Below are 17,951 nucleotides of genomic sequence, written 5' to 3'. Positions count from 1 at the left end.
ATGACTTTAACCATTGAGAAACACATTCCAATTTATTTTATTTCAGTAGGTGCCCGAAAAAATTCTCAGCATATTGCCCGAATTTTCACTAAAATTATTTGATTGGGGGGGGGGGGGGCTGCAGCAGCAGATTCAATGCTGATTCATTCAGCTGTCTGCTTTATATAAGTATGTCAGAAAAAGTGAGTCAGGAAATCAAATGATACATTTCCGAGTCAAATACATCATGGTCGCTCAAACTTATCGTATTAGACCGGAAATTCGAAATCAAACGAAAATTATGGGGACATAAAAAGTAATACTTTTGATGAAATGCCAAAATTTTGTCCTCTGTTTTTTTTTTTAAGGGGGGGGGGTGAAAACTTTGTCATACAAAGTCAGACTTTTTCTATAGACTTTCCCGATGAAACATCTGTATTGGTAGTTCATAAGTAGGTAATCCAATTCCATACATAATGTCAGCAGCATTGACTCATAATCGAAATTTTGCCATAAACGGCCATAATTTCAAAGAACATGTCGCAACACAGAGAAAGGAGAACTCTGAAGGGGGCTAACGATATATATGACTTAACTAATAAAGAACTTCTAACTTTTTCACATCTGAGACATAAAAATTGGTTATATAACAATTTCAGGTAGCCATCATGTCTGTCTGGTCTGCTAAGACTATGATTTCAATAGTTTGGGGAAGATAATGGACCAAGAAAATGTTTTGCTACCCACTCTTTATTATTTTTCACTTTTTCAAACAATATTATTTCAAGTAATTATGAAAGGAAAGAATCATAGCCTTTGATATGTTAGAGATTCTTGTCAACTCTCTGAATACTGATCTTATCAGTGTTTTCTGTAGACTTAGTAACAAAGTTCTCATTCTTCTGCAGATGTACAACCAAGTCCTCAAGTTTGCAGGTGTACAACCAAGTCCTCAAGTTTACAGGTGTACAACCAAGTCCTCAAGTTTGAAGGTGTACAACCAAGTCATCAAGTTTGCAGGTGTAAATCCAAGTCCTCAAGTTAACAGGTGTACAACCAACTCTTCAAGTTTGCAGGTGTAAATCCAAGTCCTCAAGTTTACAGGTGTACAACCAAGTCCTCAAGTTTATTACCTTTGCCATGTATTTTGTCCACTGTCTCCATAAAGTTACTAGCTGTGTTCTGTGGGAGTAAACCACTGTTCTCTAGTTTATATCATAAATTCATAAATCAAAATGATGAAGGAGTTCATGCTTCTTCAACATTGACCTCTGACCAAAGGCTCTTGGACAGTTCTGACAACGATAGGGTTTCTCTCCTGTATGAGTTCTCTCATGACTTTTCATGGCGTCTGTACGAATGAAAGTTTTCTCACAGTAGGAGCATTTATGCGGCTTTTCTCCTGTGTGTGTTTTCTCATGACTCTTCCAATTTGTGCACTGAGTAAATGCCTTTGGACAGAAACGACATTTATACGGTTTCTCTCCTGTATGCATTCGCTCATGTACCTTCAGACCTGCCGAGGAAGAGAAACCTTTGCTGCAGTATGAACAATAGTAACTACAAAGCTTGTCTTTGATTGTCCTATGCTGTCTTTCATCTGGAAGTTGATAACTGAGACTTCCAGCACCTCGTTGGTCAGTTCCATACACCCGTCCAGTCTGTGAGTTCTGAGGAACAGAATAAGACGACTTCCAGGACTGACGTTTCCTTCTGTTGGCTCCCATTTGATCCTGTGCTGGCTTATTATACCTTGGTGATAATGTTTGGTGCCCTCCACTGCCTTGTAATCTTTGTAAACAGCTCTTACAATGAAGAACAATATTGGAAGACAACTGTCCTTCATTGTCCTCAAATTGTCCTCTGAATGGTATCAGATTTGGACATGCAAGACATTTCTGCATTGCTTGCTGGGACTGTCCTTCCTGTTGGTGACCAGTCATTGTAGATTCACTTAACCTCCATTTGACAGCGGTGAAAGCTTCATCTTCTTCATCATCAAGTTGAACTACAGCTATCTCATCTAAGAAGGAGAAAAACAAAGAATGATATCATTGAAAAACAAAGGAAATGTATACATGTTGTATAACACATATGGTGATATCCAAACAACAGTTGATTTGGATAAATATTAATACAGTAATATACACTGACAACAATTCAGATGGAAAAAAAGTAAACATTTCAGATAGACAGAGTGAGAGAGAAGTTAAAAAATAACAACAGCAACAAATACAATAACAACAGTAACAAATACAATAACAACAGCAACAAATACAATAACAACAGTAACAAATACAATAACAACAGTAACAAATACAATAACAACAGTAACAAATACAATAACAACAGCAACAAATACAATAACAACAGTAACACATACAATAACAAGACATTTGAGATGAAGTGAAAGTATGTTAAAGAAAAGAGAAGATAGTAAAAATAGCATCACACAGATGAATGGCTAAAAAACATGACAATCACTTGATGGTTACAGATGGACAACTTGAAATGCATGAGGCAACTACTAAGCAAGAATTTATCTTTGAACATACAAGCAGTTTCTTTACTGAAACCATGGACTCATACATTCAGATAGTTGCTACATAAAACAACTAGCTGCAATACTACTATAATTTAAGTGCAAATGGTATGTCATTCCTTTACAGGGTTACATACTTAATAATTAAACATATCCCCCACCCCATCCTTGCCTACCTGTTCTCCTAACTCCACATCCCATTTTGTTTATTTTTTGTTGTTTTGTATTTTAATACAGCATAATCAGTTTATCAAGATTGGTTGCATATTTCCATATTTGGTGAAAGTGAAAGACTTTAAATTTCATTTACTTCTGAATCATGCCAATGTACTACACTTACATTTTCCAAACCACAGGTTCCACAACATTGAAAGGAGCAAGACCCAAATTCCTCAAGAATCCTCAAAAGTTATAGTTGTGAACTAGAGATATTGTAGACATCCTGAAATTATTTTAACAATTCTATTATCTCTGGAATCAGGAACACTAGTAACATAATTCAATTCTCTACAATCTTGAGAATTTCGATATCTTTATGTACTGTAAGTTATATTTCTATATTATTTTTGCTCTATCTTTTGTATTTGTCCACATGCATGTCATAGTCAATACAAATTGTCCATAAATGACTTTCATGAAAAACAAATATCAGAGCCCATGTTTTCTTTTACTTGAATATTGAGTATATGTATATCAAATATACTGAGCTGCAAAAATAGAAGCCTAGCAAACAAAATTTAAGTGGAAAAACAGAATTCTTGAAAAGTTCTTTAAAACATACAGAATGAAAATGATTGTTTCTCTTCTGTAAAACAAAAGTGTTCTAGTAAGAAGACAAACTTATAGCAAAAGGCTATATAGCATATGGATGGTCTGCCGTTTATCTTGCATTAGAAAATGTATACTTTGCAGGAGGGCAAAATAAAGGATATTAATATGTCTGTGTTCTGCTTAACCAAATAATCTGTCATATGTGTATTTCATCAAGTACTTAATGTTCCAGTCTCTGTTCGAGAGAAACAGACTAAAGCTGCTGATGCACAATTCAAAACATTTTACAATGAATTGATGGAGTTCCCTCACCTCCGTGCGATGACAGCCTGTCAGAACTTTCCATCTGTTCGTTCTGGTAATTTAAATTGTCCTCATTGGCCTCTGTTGGAGCAGAGTGGACTTCTCCTACTGTGACAGGTAAATGAAAGCATAATATGTCTTGACAACCAGAATGTCACACACATACAAACAGACACATCAATTGAAAAAAGCCTCGAAAAGGTATAAAATAAGTAACCTCTAAGCTACTGTAGGTCAGATGAGGTATTCTGTGAGTATATACTAGTAGCAGTGAAGACCAAAGAAGCTGCAGTATCAAAGTTGTTTGCAGTTCAATGTATACTTCAAAGACATATCTATACATACTTCAAATACATATCTATACATACTTCAAATACACATCGATACATACTTCAAATACATATCTATACATACTTCAAAACCTATCTATAAAAACTTCAAATACATATCTATACATATGTCAAATGCATAGCTATATATACTTCAAAGACATATCTAAACATACTTCAAATACATATCTATACAAATGTCAAATACATATCTATACATACTTCAAATACATATCAATACAAACTTCAAATACATATCTATACATACTTCAAAGACATATCTATACATACTTCAAATACAAATTTATATCTAAACTTATGTATACATACTTCAAAAATATATCTATACATTCTTCAAAGGAGGTCAGGGTTTCACTCGCCCTGAAACTTCAATTACGCTGTCTTGTGTGTCCTGTCTGTGAGCAAGCTATGTAATATGCCTACCTAACCAACTCAGACAGCTACCATGACCTTTGCTCAGTCTGATCATTACAAAGTTTTAACAAACAAGTCTGCAGTAAGGAAGTCGACAACAACCCCTATCTAGAATGTCCCATTTATTTGTTATTCTTTATTTTTATTTTTATATCCCTTTCATTTTCCTTATTTTTTTTTTGTTAGTAAAACTAACAGAAAGTACATTTTAAAATCATAAAACAATTCACATACCACATTTGTTTCACGAAGTTAGAAATAAAGATCAGAATAAAGTTTTGGAAAATACTGCAAAAAATAGACAAAAAATAGTTGTAATAGACAGCAAGTTGAATTTAAGACTCAGTTGAAGACGTGTGAGCTTTTGACAAGTATTTGTGTGATCTTAAAACTGCCCTGATTTAATGTGTTAAGCAGTAAAAGTAAGTACCTTGGTCACAAGTTTGTGGAACATCTTCTTTTTGTGCTTCTGACTTCACAGTGACATCTGTTCCCTCTGAATAAAAATATAATTATTAAAAACTTCAAGCCTTCATAAAGTAACATGTTAAAAGGTAGTACTTTCCAGTAATAGAAAACAATAGCCTCTGGCAAACTCAACATTACTGAATATTAATGTCAGTTTAGTGCATCCGTTGCCAAAGAAAGGAATCAAGTTGGAATATTTTCTTGCATACAGTGAAACCTTTGTATTTAATTTAATGATATCATCAAGGTAGAACACTGAAGAGACATTTGTCATTCTGTGGAAGTTGTTCATTTAAACTGGAACTTATACAATCTAGAGGACTCGGTATTGTAGCAGATAAGTTCAACACAGATGAGAGGATGATGGTAGGTCATCCCAAAACAGGCACTAGCAGATTTTTTTTTTTTCAAATAATGTTACACTTTGTTTGATAAACCAGTAATTTTAATAGAATGTAGCCCCAGTCTGTGTGAGATATAACTCCATCCCCAGATATGTGCCTAAGACCTGGTACTATCATGAGCACTCATCAGTATCTTCATGCAGGAGCGATAAAATGAAGTATAAATTCATGGAACCAAATTCATCGCAAGGACTGCCTGACTCTGATTATGTTAATATATAAACAACATTTGGAACACAAGATTCTCTCAAAGCTATTAATATCAAACTGCTAGTGTCGAGTACTCTATCTAGCACTTGAGGCATCATCATATAGTCACTTTAAATGTTAATTTCCAAAGATAGAGTAACCAGCAAACCTGAAGCAGCTACTTCCCACTCTTGCTGGAAATCTTCCTGATCTTGAGGGACTTCTCCACAGTCTTCAATAGCTTCTTCATCAAATCCAGTATCACCATAGTAACTTACTGGTTCTGTAGTTGGTATGGTGTAACCTGTCAGGTACACAACTCCTATGATTGAGAAAGTAATTTAAATTAAAACAAAGGGATATCTTTCAATTTTAGGGGTATCAGTGCCAAGACCATTAGAATCATTTTCACTCAACTTAATTTCAATATATATCTTCAAACAACATATTCAAAATATAACCAAATTAAACATTCACACTGGAAGTGAAATTGAAGAAATTCCAATCAGAAAAGTGTCAAACTTTGTTATCAGTTATGAATTTGCCAAACATGTGAAAACAGTATTAAACATACAATGATTTACTGTGTACAAGACATGTGACACCATCATTACAATAATCACTATCCCAATACAATCGATGCTGGAAGACTGTTATTCTAGAAGCTGAATGGCTTATTACTCTCACTTCACATCAGGAGCCTACCTAATTTACACTTTTTGGTAATTTTGGATCTTATACAATTTGCATGACTATTTCAGAAGGGAAGACTGTAGATTTCTCTTGGATGAAAAAAATCCAAATTACTTTTGTCCATGCTTCTTAAGCCATCGCCTTCAGTCACTGGACCATACCACTTGGTAAACAAATATGCTATATAGTCTAAAAATGGTCACACAAATTTCAAGAATCACTTAACTGCCAGTCTCAAACCCTACATTCCTTAATGAGGGATTTCATTTTGTAACCAAACACTGAATCATGTGGAGGGTCAGAACCTCCCAAAGAGTTTGCCTAGAAACTTTTAGCTAAACTACTAAAATTCCAGGTCAATAGTGAGGGAATTCTTTGAGATGTCATCTGAACCTATTAAAACATATTTAATTAACAAAATTGTTTAAATTTACTCCCAATTTTCAGACAATCATCAAAACAATAGCTGCATGACCGTACCTGATCCCTCCACACTAAATGTGATTTCTTCCTGCGGTTGAAGGACCAAGTCTAAATTCTGCTGCGGTGTTGGTCCATATCCCAAAGAGCAGAGCAGATACTCGCCAGTATGAGTCCTGAGAATAACATGGGCAGTCAGGTCTTTCTCTGCAAGAATAAACAAGTACAGTATATATAGAATTAATCAAGATGAGGGTCTCAAATGATGTTTGAAAGTATGCAACTGAAAACCTACTCTGCAATAGGCTATAAACTATAAAGAGATTTGATACAGTCAGAAACAAACTACATCCAACAGAACAAATCACAATTCCTGTCAGTGGTAGTGTTGAGGGGAGGAGATTGTGCTGCTCATTACAATAGTACATACCGGTCACTGTGCATTAACAACCACACTCAGCAACCTGTGTGCTGCTCATTACAATATTACATACCGGCTACTGTGCAATAACAACCACACCCAGCAACCTGTGTGCTGCTCATTACAATATTACATACCGGCTACTGTGCAATAACAACCACACCCAGCAACCTGTGTGCTGCTCATTACAATATTACATACCGGCTACTGTGCAATAACAACCACACCCAGCAACCTGTGTGCTGCTCATTACAATATTACATACCGGCTACTGTGCAATAACAACCACACCCAGCAACCTGTGTGCTGCTCATTACAATATTACATACAGGCTACTGTGCAATAACAACCACACCCAGCAACCTGTGTGCTGCTCATTACAATATAACTGGCCGGCTACTGTGCAATAACAACCATACCCAACAACCTGTGTGCTGCTCATTGCAATATTACATACAGGCTACTGTGCAATAACAACCACATCCAGCAACCTGTGTGCTGATCATTACAATATTACATACCGGCTACTGTGCAATAACAACCACACCCAGCAACCTGTGTGCTGCTCATTACAATAAAACTGGCCGGCTACTTTGCAATAACAACCATACCCAACAACCTGTGTGCTACTAATTACAATATTACATACCGGCTACTGTGCAATTAACAACCACACTCAGCAACCTGTGTGCTGCTCATTACAATATTACATACAGGCTACAGTGCAATAACAACCACACCCAGCAACCTGTGTGCTGCTCATTACATTATTACATACCGGCTACTGTGCAATTACAACCACACTCAGCAACCTGTGTGCTGCTCATTACAATATTACATGCCGGCTACTGTGCAATAACAACCACACCCAGCAACCTGTGTGCTGCTCATTACAATATAACTGGCTGGCTACTGTGCAATTACAACCACACCCAACAACTTGTGTGCTGCTCATTACAATATAACTGGCTGGCTACTGTGCAATAACAACCACACTCAACAACCTGTGTGCTGCTCATTACAATATTACATACAGGCTACAGTGCAATAACAACCATACCCAACAACCTGTGTGCTGCTCATTACAATATTACATACCGGCTACTGTGCAATAACAACCACACCCAGCAACCTGTGTGCTGCTCATAACAATATTACATACCGTGCACTGTGCAATTACAACCACACTCAGCAACCTGTGAGCTGCTCATTACAATATTACATGCCGGCTACTGTGCAATAACAACCACACCCAGCAACCTGTGTGCTGCTCATTACAATATAACTGGCTGGCTACTGTGCAATTACAACCACACCCAACAACTTGTGTGCTGCTCATTACAATATAACTGGCCGGCTACTGTGCAATAACAACCACACTCAACAACCTGTGTGCTGCTCATTACAATATTACATACAGGCTACAGTGCAATAACAACCATACCCAACAACCTGTGTGCTGCTCATTACAATATTACATACCGGCTACTGTGCAATAACAACCACACCCAACAACTTGTGTGCTGCTCATTACAATATTACATACCGGCTACTGTGCAATTAACAACCACACTCAACAACCTGTGTGCTGCTCATAAAAATATTACATACTGGCTACTGTGCAATAACAACCACACCCAACAACATGTGTGCTGCTTATTACAATATTAGATCCTGGCTACTGTGCAATAACAACCACACCCAACAACATGTGTGCTGCTTATTACAATATTACATACTGGCTACTGTGCAATAACAACTACACTCAGCAACCTGTGTGCTGCTCATAAAAGTATTACATACCGGCTACTGTGCAATAACAACCACACCCAACAACATGTGTGCTGCTTATTACAATATTACATACTGGCTACTGTGCAATAACAACTACACTCAGCAACCTGTGTGCTGCTCATAAAAGTATTACATACCGGCTACTGTGCAATAACAACCACACCCAACAACATGTGTCCTGCTTATTACAATATTACATACTGGCTACTGTGCAATAACAACCACACCCAACAACTTGTATGCTGCTCATAAAAATATTACATACTGGCTACTGTGCAATAACAACTACACTCAGCAACCTGTGTGCTGCTCATTACAATATTAAATACCGGCTACTGTGCAATAACAACTACACTCAGCAACCTGTGTGCTGCTCATTACAATATTACATACCGGCTACTGTGCAATAACAACCACACCCAGCAACCTGTGTGCTGCTCATTACAATATTACATACCGGCTACTGTGTAATAACAACCACACCCAACAACCTGTGTGCTGCTCATTACAATATTACATACCGGCTACTGTGTAATAACAACCACACCCAGCAACCTGTGTGCTGCTCATTACATTATTACATACCGGATACTGTGCAATAACAACCACACCCAGCAACCTGTGTGCTGCTCATTACAATATTACATACCGGCTACTGTGCAATAACAACCACACCCAACAACCTGTCAGATTTAACTGTGTTTACCATTCCTAAAGCCAAAACCGATCAATGTTCATAGTTTACGACAAGGGGAACGAAATTAAATTTATTGCAGGTGCATGCCTTTCGCATAACGGTATAAATCATTATCTGTTAATAGTCAAACAGAATCCGATAATCATAAAATTACTTATTTTCATATGGCAAAGGTGAGTACTGTTCAAACCATTGTTTTGTATATTATTTGGTCTAAGAAAAGAATTGAGGTTTTGAACTGCTGGTTGACAATGCTGTCAGAAAAATGTTCAAGTGACTAGGTACCACATATTGTCAACATGTGTTCATCAAGAACTACTCAAATTGGCGGTCATTATGCGGTAGTGTTAGGATCCCATGATACATAAAATGTTCTTGGTCATTATGTGGAGGTGCTAATATTGCCACATAAAGACTTGAATTGTTCTTGGTCATTATGTGGCCATAAATTTGTATTCACATAAATGACTTAGGTTTACATAATTTGTTTCTGCATTTTTGTCGGTTTTGGCGTTCAATACTTGTGGCACATGGACCACAAACAAATATAGTTTAGAGAACACAAAGAATTTTTGCCAGGAGGGTTATTCCATAGAATTATTAAGACACTGAACAATAGAAGCCTCTGGGCAGGCTCTTGCGTATCTGGGTCCCTTACCACTAAAAATCATATAAGATTTGCTATTCATTGCGACATTTAAACATTTAAGGAAGTACAGTATTATAGATTACTGGATGATAGCCTTGGTCTGCATTCTAAGGAAGCCATTGAGAGATGAATTTCACTGTCAACCACTTCTGTGAGTGATTCCCCTGGATGAAGGACTTTACCTGATGAAATAGAACGAAAGAAGAATTAAAAGTCCTAGTAATTATTTGTTTTTGCTTGTTTTGCAGAAAATAGCTTGCAGCGATCAATTATGAAGTCTTCAATCATAAATCTACAGTATATTTACATGAGAAGGCATCTAGGAAACATGCTAACAACCAGCAGTAAGAATTTTATAATGAAATCAAAATAATGAAAACAGCAGCTGTTCTGTGGTTACTTTTTAAAAGAAGAGCAAATTTGATGGCAATTACTTTAAACACTTGTTACTAATTCAAGCTAAGCTTCTGGCTGAGGGAGGAAGGTCATCACAAATGGTGATTTGTGTTGACCTCCCTCCCTCAGTACATTGACTGAGGCAATCTCTGAATCTCTCCATGTCACACACATATATGCAGTAATTATGCACACAGAACCCAAGAAAGGGTCTGAAGATATTAGTCCAATGACACCCTATCATTCCTTATTACAATATCATTAACTCCATTCAGCTAAAATATTGCTTTGATTTCTATTCTCGCAAAACCTTCACTTTGAAGTTACGATGTACTGTAAAATGGTTACAGACTGCCACTCCTGCAGTCATTTACATATAATTATGGAACATATTTCAGGGTTTTTACTCCCACCATTGTACAGCAATTATGAAACATTTACCCCATATCATTTTGATTTCTGTATGGACTTCTGAAGCAGGGCTTCCGTATTGTCTGACAGATGAAAATGAGAAACCTGATCAACAAAAGAAAGAACAATTTTTAACTTGAGCAAAGCAAATAGACTAAAACATGAATATATAGATGATTGGTGGCACAGATATGAGATTGTTTCAATGGGATGCACTGAAGGCATATAGCACCAATTTCCTCATTTCAGATTGTACCTCTTACAAGGAATAATAATAATTTCAGGATAGAAGGGGTGCAAACATGGGTGGGTATATAGTAATGGAAAATGGCTAGGTCCAACCTATATATGTATCATGATAGGCAGAGTAGATCCATGTCCGATTTGTCGATTGTTGATAAAACATAAATCACATTAAAAACAACTTGTTCATGTTTACAGGTTGAAAAAAGCATTCCAAAGAAAACAGTTAGGACTGTGAGCAATATTGGTCCCAATCATTAGCTTTACTGTTTAAACACACATAATTTCCTACTTTGTGATATATATATGCAGCAGATACTTATTGCAGTTTTCTAGAATGATATTTAGATAACAGTAAACATTAGCTACTTATACTGTACACAGTATGCTGCCTCAGAGGAGTGATCATCATTGCAATAAATGTTGTTTTTTGTTGTGTTGACTAACACATCATTATAAGGGTACATATTTCTGGTCACAAAATTTTCCATAAGATAAAAATGACCAAACACCAATCATAAACTACAGTACTGTAGTATTACAGTACTACTGTAGTCCTACTCAGCACCATCTAAGGTCTACTGTACAGTAGGATAAGTAAATAATATCAGTGTTAAGTCAACTTGAAGTATTACAAGGGCCTTTGAGAAAACACAGGTAGTTACTCGAAATGTTTATAATAAAAATAGTTTATATAGTGATGCATCTTGGTGTACTACTGGCTCCAACGATAACAGTACCCAGAAGAGCGTGTGACCTTAATTTTGAATAAAATGATACAAACAGCTGTGGAATCTGACGCTAGTGTTGTTGTTTTCGTTGGTGATTTCAACTATCCAAGTATTGATTGGTCTTTCTGAGTGACATCTCACTCAGAGTTGCATATTGAGAACATTTTTCAACAAGTAAATCAGCCATCGAGATTCCGAAGTACTGTACCTGTAGCGATGAACCACACCTTTAGGATTTAATTTTGTCAAAGGAAGAAGAGGATATATGCAGCAGGTGGATAATTTTTCACCAATTGGCAAAGCGACCATTGTGTTATTGTCTTTGATATTTTATAAAGTGTTTCCAAATTTTATGGTGTAAAGAAAGAATCTTGGAGGTACGATAAGTGTAATTTTGCTAAATTCTCAGAGGAATGGAGTAATATCAAATGGGATGATAGGTTCCTTGGAAAGAATCTTGATGCAATGTGGGATGAATTTGCTCTGAAATATTATTCTAGTGTTAAAAGCATACGTTCCAATGTCTGTCTATTATCCAAGCCATAATCCAAAGCCTACAGTACTTGGATAACTGCCGAAACTCTAAAGAGTGTTAAGAGGAAACAACATGCTTGGCAAAATGACAAGTATTCTAGGCAAATTAAAGATTTTGAACTTTTTAAAATTGCTTGAAAAAAAAATTCTGTGGGCTAAAGACACCAATTGGTCTCATGAGGGCTTAGTTGCCACCAAAATATAGACTGACCCAAATCACTTTTGGAAATATGTTAGAAGCAAATCTTAAGTTACCACATCTGTAAGTGATCTCATTTTGCCTGATGGTTCTACCACCAAGTCTGATTGATTTTACCAGCGTGTTCACCAAAGAAAAACAGGGTGAGGTTCCATTGCTGGCTGATAGGGGATTTATTGAGACTTTAAGCCACATTGCTATTACTGAGGATATTGTAAGCAAAGGAATTGAGAAATTAAATCCTAGTAAATCACCAGGTCCAGACAATATTCATCCACCACATCTTCTAAAGGAAATGTCAAGCATTTTTGTTGATCCACTAACAAGAATTTTTCATTCAACTATAAGCATAGGAAGACTTCCTAGAGCATGGAATTATGCTGCAGTAGTTCCCATTTAAATAGGGAAAGAAATCTGAGCCATGTACTGTAACTACTTTATCAACCAGGTAGCTTAACCCCTGTTGTCGGCAAATGTATGGAACGTATTATTAGGCATTAACTAATTTCCCATCAGTGGAGTTCCAAAAGGGAGTGTTTTGGGTACAGTGTGGTTCTTGATCTATATCAATGACCTACCAGAAGTTGGGCAGAATATCATAAGAATGTTTGCTGATGTTACAAATATTTATTCTAGAGTCAGCCTAGACAATGATAAAGCAGTCCTGCAACATGATGTTTACAACTTGCAACAGTGGTCTCAAGTGTGGCAACTCTCCTTGAATATTTGTAAATTTAATGTTATGCATTTTGGAAGGAACAATACTAAAACATCATTATTTCTTTCTTGGTTATAATGACACTAAATACAATCTATTGCAAAGCGTAAGTGAAGAGAAAGACCTGGGGGTGCTATTCCAGGATTCCTAAAATTTTAGCAAGCACATTTCTACCAAGGTGAACAAAGCAAACAGCATACTTGGTTTGATTTAGCCTTTCGAGCTGTAAATGCTACTTTAGTTATTATCTTATCATACAAAGCACTTGTGAGGCCACATCTAAAATATTGTAATGTTATTTGGCTCCCACATCTAACAAAGGACATAAGCAGTATTGAGAGTGTTCAACACAGAGCTACATGTTTTGTGCCTGGTCTGTATAACTATGATTATTGTGACAGATTACGTGCACTTAAGTTACCTACATTCAAATGCAACAGAAAGAGAGGTGATCTACTGTCATTCAAACTTATAAGATTGTTTATGGTTTGGAAGATATTGAGTGTAGCAAATTGTTTTCCTTTGATCAGTCTGCCAAAATCAGAGGGCACAGCTACAAGATTGCCAAAAAGCATTGCAAATCAAATACACGTCTCAACTATTTTTCTTACCAACTAGTAAGTACATGGAACTTTCTCCCTGAGTTTGTTGTCTCTGCAACTCCATTGGATAACTCCAAGGCAAACTTGGACAACCACGATGATGAGGAACATAGTTTTAGGCTTTTGGAGTTGTATACGTTAATGTGCAGGGCTGTTAGTTTATTTCTGTTGTTTGTGAATTTTTCTATCTGTTTTGTGCTGAAGTTGGGAGGGTTTGAAAAAGACTTTCCTTTCTTGGAGCCCGTCAAGAATCAAGACTATGTGGCATACCTTGGTAGACACTGTAATTGCTATGTTTAATTGTCAAGTTGTTTTCCACATTTTCATTGAAAGTTTTGATCCATAACATAACGAGAACAAAACCAGCTAACATTGATACCTTTAAACATGGAGATATTCATTTTTAAATTTGCAGCACTTTCATAAAATACTTCACTAACATACAGGAAATATATAGCAAAGATTAACCATGCAGAATTTATTTTTTTGGGAACACGGGATATACGTTGGCTTGGTATACACTCCCTAGTAATATAGCAAGTCAACACAGGCCTTATTAACGCGTGTGATTGTACAACTCGAAACATATGAATGTCGTGGAACTAAGCCTAACGTTACAAAAAGTGTAACATAACAATAAGTTGGTGTCCCCATCCAAATCAACAAATCCAGCCATCTCTGTCGATGCAAAAAAAAATTAATGCTATCCTCTTCACCTTCCGATAAAGGGGTTTTAAAGAGCTATTTTCGACAAGTGAGACTTACTGGTAATTATATCGTTGATGACTGCAGAGTTGGAAATTGTGTCTAGCTGGGCGCCTAGGCACAGATGTTCGCTAGAGTCCAATCCAATATTGTAAACAAACGGAGAAAGGACACTCGCTCCTTTTACAGATATATACAGTGAAACTGTATGACGTCACGTTTTCATTCCATGATGAAGTCTAGTATTATTACGGATAAAAATAGGAAACGGGTATCAGAGGACAACGTTAGAAATAAATATTTGGACTTGGCAAGATTTATCTTCCCATGTGGCCAATTGCATTGTCCTTCTTTTTTTTTGTACCTTAAATTTCATGAGGAAACACTTCAGGGGCGGATCCAGGATTTTGAGAAAGGGGGGGCCGACATCCCGATGGTAGCACTTTAGTGATCTGCGTCCTGGGGGAGGGGTCTAGGGGGAGGGGTTGTCCCCCTCCCCTTGGAAATTTTTGGTTAATTGTGAGTGCTTAGATGCAAAATGGTGAAACATTTCGCCAAAAACTAGAAAAACCAGAAACGTTGCAGACACGCTTTTTTGTGCACATATTTTTTCTCGATAGACACATTTAACAACGCTCAACAGTGCATGTACAATGGATACACTATTATTGCGTCGATTCGTTTTTTCTTTTGCGCGAAAATTATGACACCAGATTCACCCCAAGAAAAAACATAAAACAAGATATATTTAATGAGATAATTATGATATACTTATTAATGAAAAGGGGGTGTAGGCGGTTTTACACTAGGCCTATCTAACGCAACCTGAAGTATTTTTAAGGTAGGGCCCGATAATAAGCGGAAACGGATCACCGACCGAAAAAATATCGGAATTTGTGGACTATTTCTTGCTTCCTATTGTATTAAAACAAAGCACCTATGTGAAAGACACAAATCACATTCTGAAATTGTGGAAGCCACCCCGTTACCAAAAGCAGTATAGTACTTGCTACACTCGATGTCGTCGCCATGTATACCAATACTCCCCAAGAGGAGGCATTAGATATATGTCAAGAAGTCTATGAAAAGGCGGAAAAAAGCGAATATGGAATAAATAAAATATCTTCCATATCCATGCGCAAACTAATTGAACTTATTTTTAACAAGAAACTGTTTCGAGTTCAATAACCAATTCTATCTACAAAAGATCGGATGCGCCATGGGTAGCCAAGCCTCTCCGGAAATCTGTGATATCGTCAAGCATAGACTGGAAAACCAGATTTTACCGACAGATAATAAAATCTTAAAATGGCTCCGCTATAGAGATGAAATTCTATTGCTTTACGACGGTTCACTTCAGGAACTTGAACAACTACACTGTAAAACCCAACACGTCAAGACAACTTGAAAAAGTCGAGGTAACCCGCTGCCTTAACTTTTTTAAGTTCACTCTACTAACCCAGAAACTCCATAAGTAAGACTTGACAGTAGTGGTTACAACCAACTCACTGGTTTTACTTTGTTACACTTCATGTTCATCAGTTGTGGCAACAGATATCAGCAAAGTCCAACAAATTTAATCTTTATCTGTTTTTGAGAAAAAGCTGGGCAAGTTGTGGTAACTAAAACATTAGAGCTGATACAGCATAGCCTTTCCTCGTTAAACTGACAAGACCAATTCAAGTTTTTCCCACTTTCCATTATCTCCAGAGTTAACTTTGAATATTTAAGTTGACGCTACTTGGCATATTCTAGGCAGCGGGTTACCTCAATTTAATTGAGTTATGACAACAGACAATTTTAGTAAAGAAAACTATATATTGCTAAGTTAACAACACAACTTTATTTTCAACCTCTGAAGTCAGTAACAATGTACTTTAACAAGGAAATAGAAGAAATAATCAAACGCATAAAAAGTGCCTAATACTTTTATCGGTGGAAACAACGCCAAAATGTATCAATAATGAGATACAGAAGAACATGGAGCATGGGTACATGCCTGCTGCAATCATTCATTTCCATGATTCATTTGAGATAGTAAATACCAATTTCAAGTGCATGTGTTCTTTGGTATGAGATACAGAAGTAAAATTAATATGTTATGGCTGCTGGAAATAACCAATGTTGTTAAAAGCCAAGAAGAAAGAAGTAACCATTCCTCTCAGCCATTTACAATATGATTGTTTTAGCTAAAGACTTTTAATTTTGTGGCAAATAGTTTTATAGGTGAATCATAATTACATCATCATGTAAATAGGCAACGATGCTCAAAACACCAATGTTTCATTAACTAAAGGAATGCACTTAAAGTTGTCATTAGCAAAGCTATAGTGATGCGACCAATTGTTCTTGCATCTGTTTTTATGACAAAGACTAGTTATGATGGATAAGAGCATTGTTCAATTGTGAAAACCAAGCATAGAACAGGAACTTCATCTTTTCAATGATATGAAAAATTTCTTTTCAGGGTATTTTGATCCCTTGTATTAAAAATTACCATGAAACTAGTTCCCATGAAAGCTAAGGATATGTTTGGGGAATCACATACAACCTTTCATCCTAGAAAGGGGTATATGAAATCAAGCCAGGGTTCAGCAAATAGCCCCTGTTTGGTCCTTTGTACTCAAAAACTTACATTTTAATCAGAAGATAAAGCAACTCTGTAAAACTCTTTTAATAATCTGAGAGGAAGCACAACAGTCTTTGCTCATGAAAACCTGCATGCAAAGTAAAGTCATAATGAAAAATGTTTGTTTTAGATCTTTACAGCAAAGCACTTTATTTTTACCCATTTGGAACACAAAATACTTTGAAAGAATTCCATTGTCAATCCTGTCTTTTGCCAGTTTTTGGATCCTTCAAACACTTGTATTACTGTGATTTGAATAGTTTCATCACAACACAGATATATCTGATGCATTTTCCTTTATCAGTATATATAATATTAATACTGACTTCCTGTAAATGATTTCACAGTACATCCCTCATTGGGCTTTGTTTAGGATGAACATGTTTGTAAGTTCAAATTTTGCAAATTATTTCTGAAACATATACTATGATACCAATCACATTGATGCAAGCAAGCTGTTAGAAATTCTCCATAACTAAGCAAGTACAAAGTGATTATTTGACAAACAATGGCTCTGAATAAAAATGAAAATGTAAACTAGAGTTTAAGCCCGATAGAATTTTTTTCAGACATTTTTGGACCCTTCCAACTCACTAGAGGTGTGGGCTATTATATCATTTCTCTGCCTGAAGAAAACATCGGCATATCATAAAATTAACTTTGTTTCGCTCTTTGATTATTACAATGAT

General features: G+C 36.3%; 1 protein-coding gene across 4 annotated transcripts in view; it reads right to left on the bottom strand.

The window, feature by feature from the left end:
* Window positions 1-711: 711 nt before the first annotated feature.
* LOC139975994 (uncharacterized) overlaps window positions 712-17,951 on the bottom strand; it is a 47,033-nt gene continuing 29,793 nt past the window's right edge. For 2 of the 4 annotated variants that reach the window (XM_071984329.1, XM_071984330.1), the window contains 8 exons: window positions 14,694-14,872; window positions 10,932-11,006; window positions 10,178-10,276; window positions 6,594-6,740; window positions 5,590-5,742; window positions 4,790-4,855; window positions 3,605-3,703; window positions 712-2,002 (listed from right to left, as the gene is read on the bottom strand). In XM_071984329.1, coding sequence (XP_071840430.1) covers window positions 1,203-2,002; window positions 3,605-3,703; window positions 4,790-4,855; window positions 5,590-5,742; window positions 6,594-6,740; window positions 10,178-10,276; window positions 10,932-10,941 — 1,374 coding nt within the window. In that variant the 5' untranslated portion in view covers window positions 10,942-11,006; window positions 14,694-14,872 and the 3' untranslated portion in view covers window positions 712-1,202. The remainder of the gene's footprint in view (window positions 2,003-3,604; window positions 3,704-4,789; window positions 4,856-5,589; window positions 5,743-6,593; window positions 6,741-10,177; window positions 10,277-10,931; window positions 11,007-14,693; window positions 14,873-17,951) is intronic. The other 2 variants (XM_071984332.1, XM_071984331.1) reach the window with 2 other exon arrangements.

The sequence above is a fragment of the Apostichopus japonicus genome, chromosome 11 (assembly GCF_037975245.1).
Source record: "Apostichopus japonicus isolate 1M-3 chromosome 11, ASM3797524v1, whole genome shotgun sequence".
Taxonomy (NCBI): domain Eukaryota; kingdom Metazoa; phylum Echinodermata; class Holothuroidea; order Aspidochirotida; family Stichopodidae; genus Apostichopus; species Apostichopus japonicus.
Note: the sequence above shows the minus strand (reverse complement) of the source record. Positions and strands in the feature narration are given on the sequence as shown.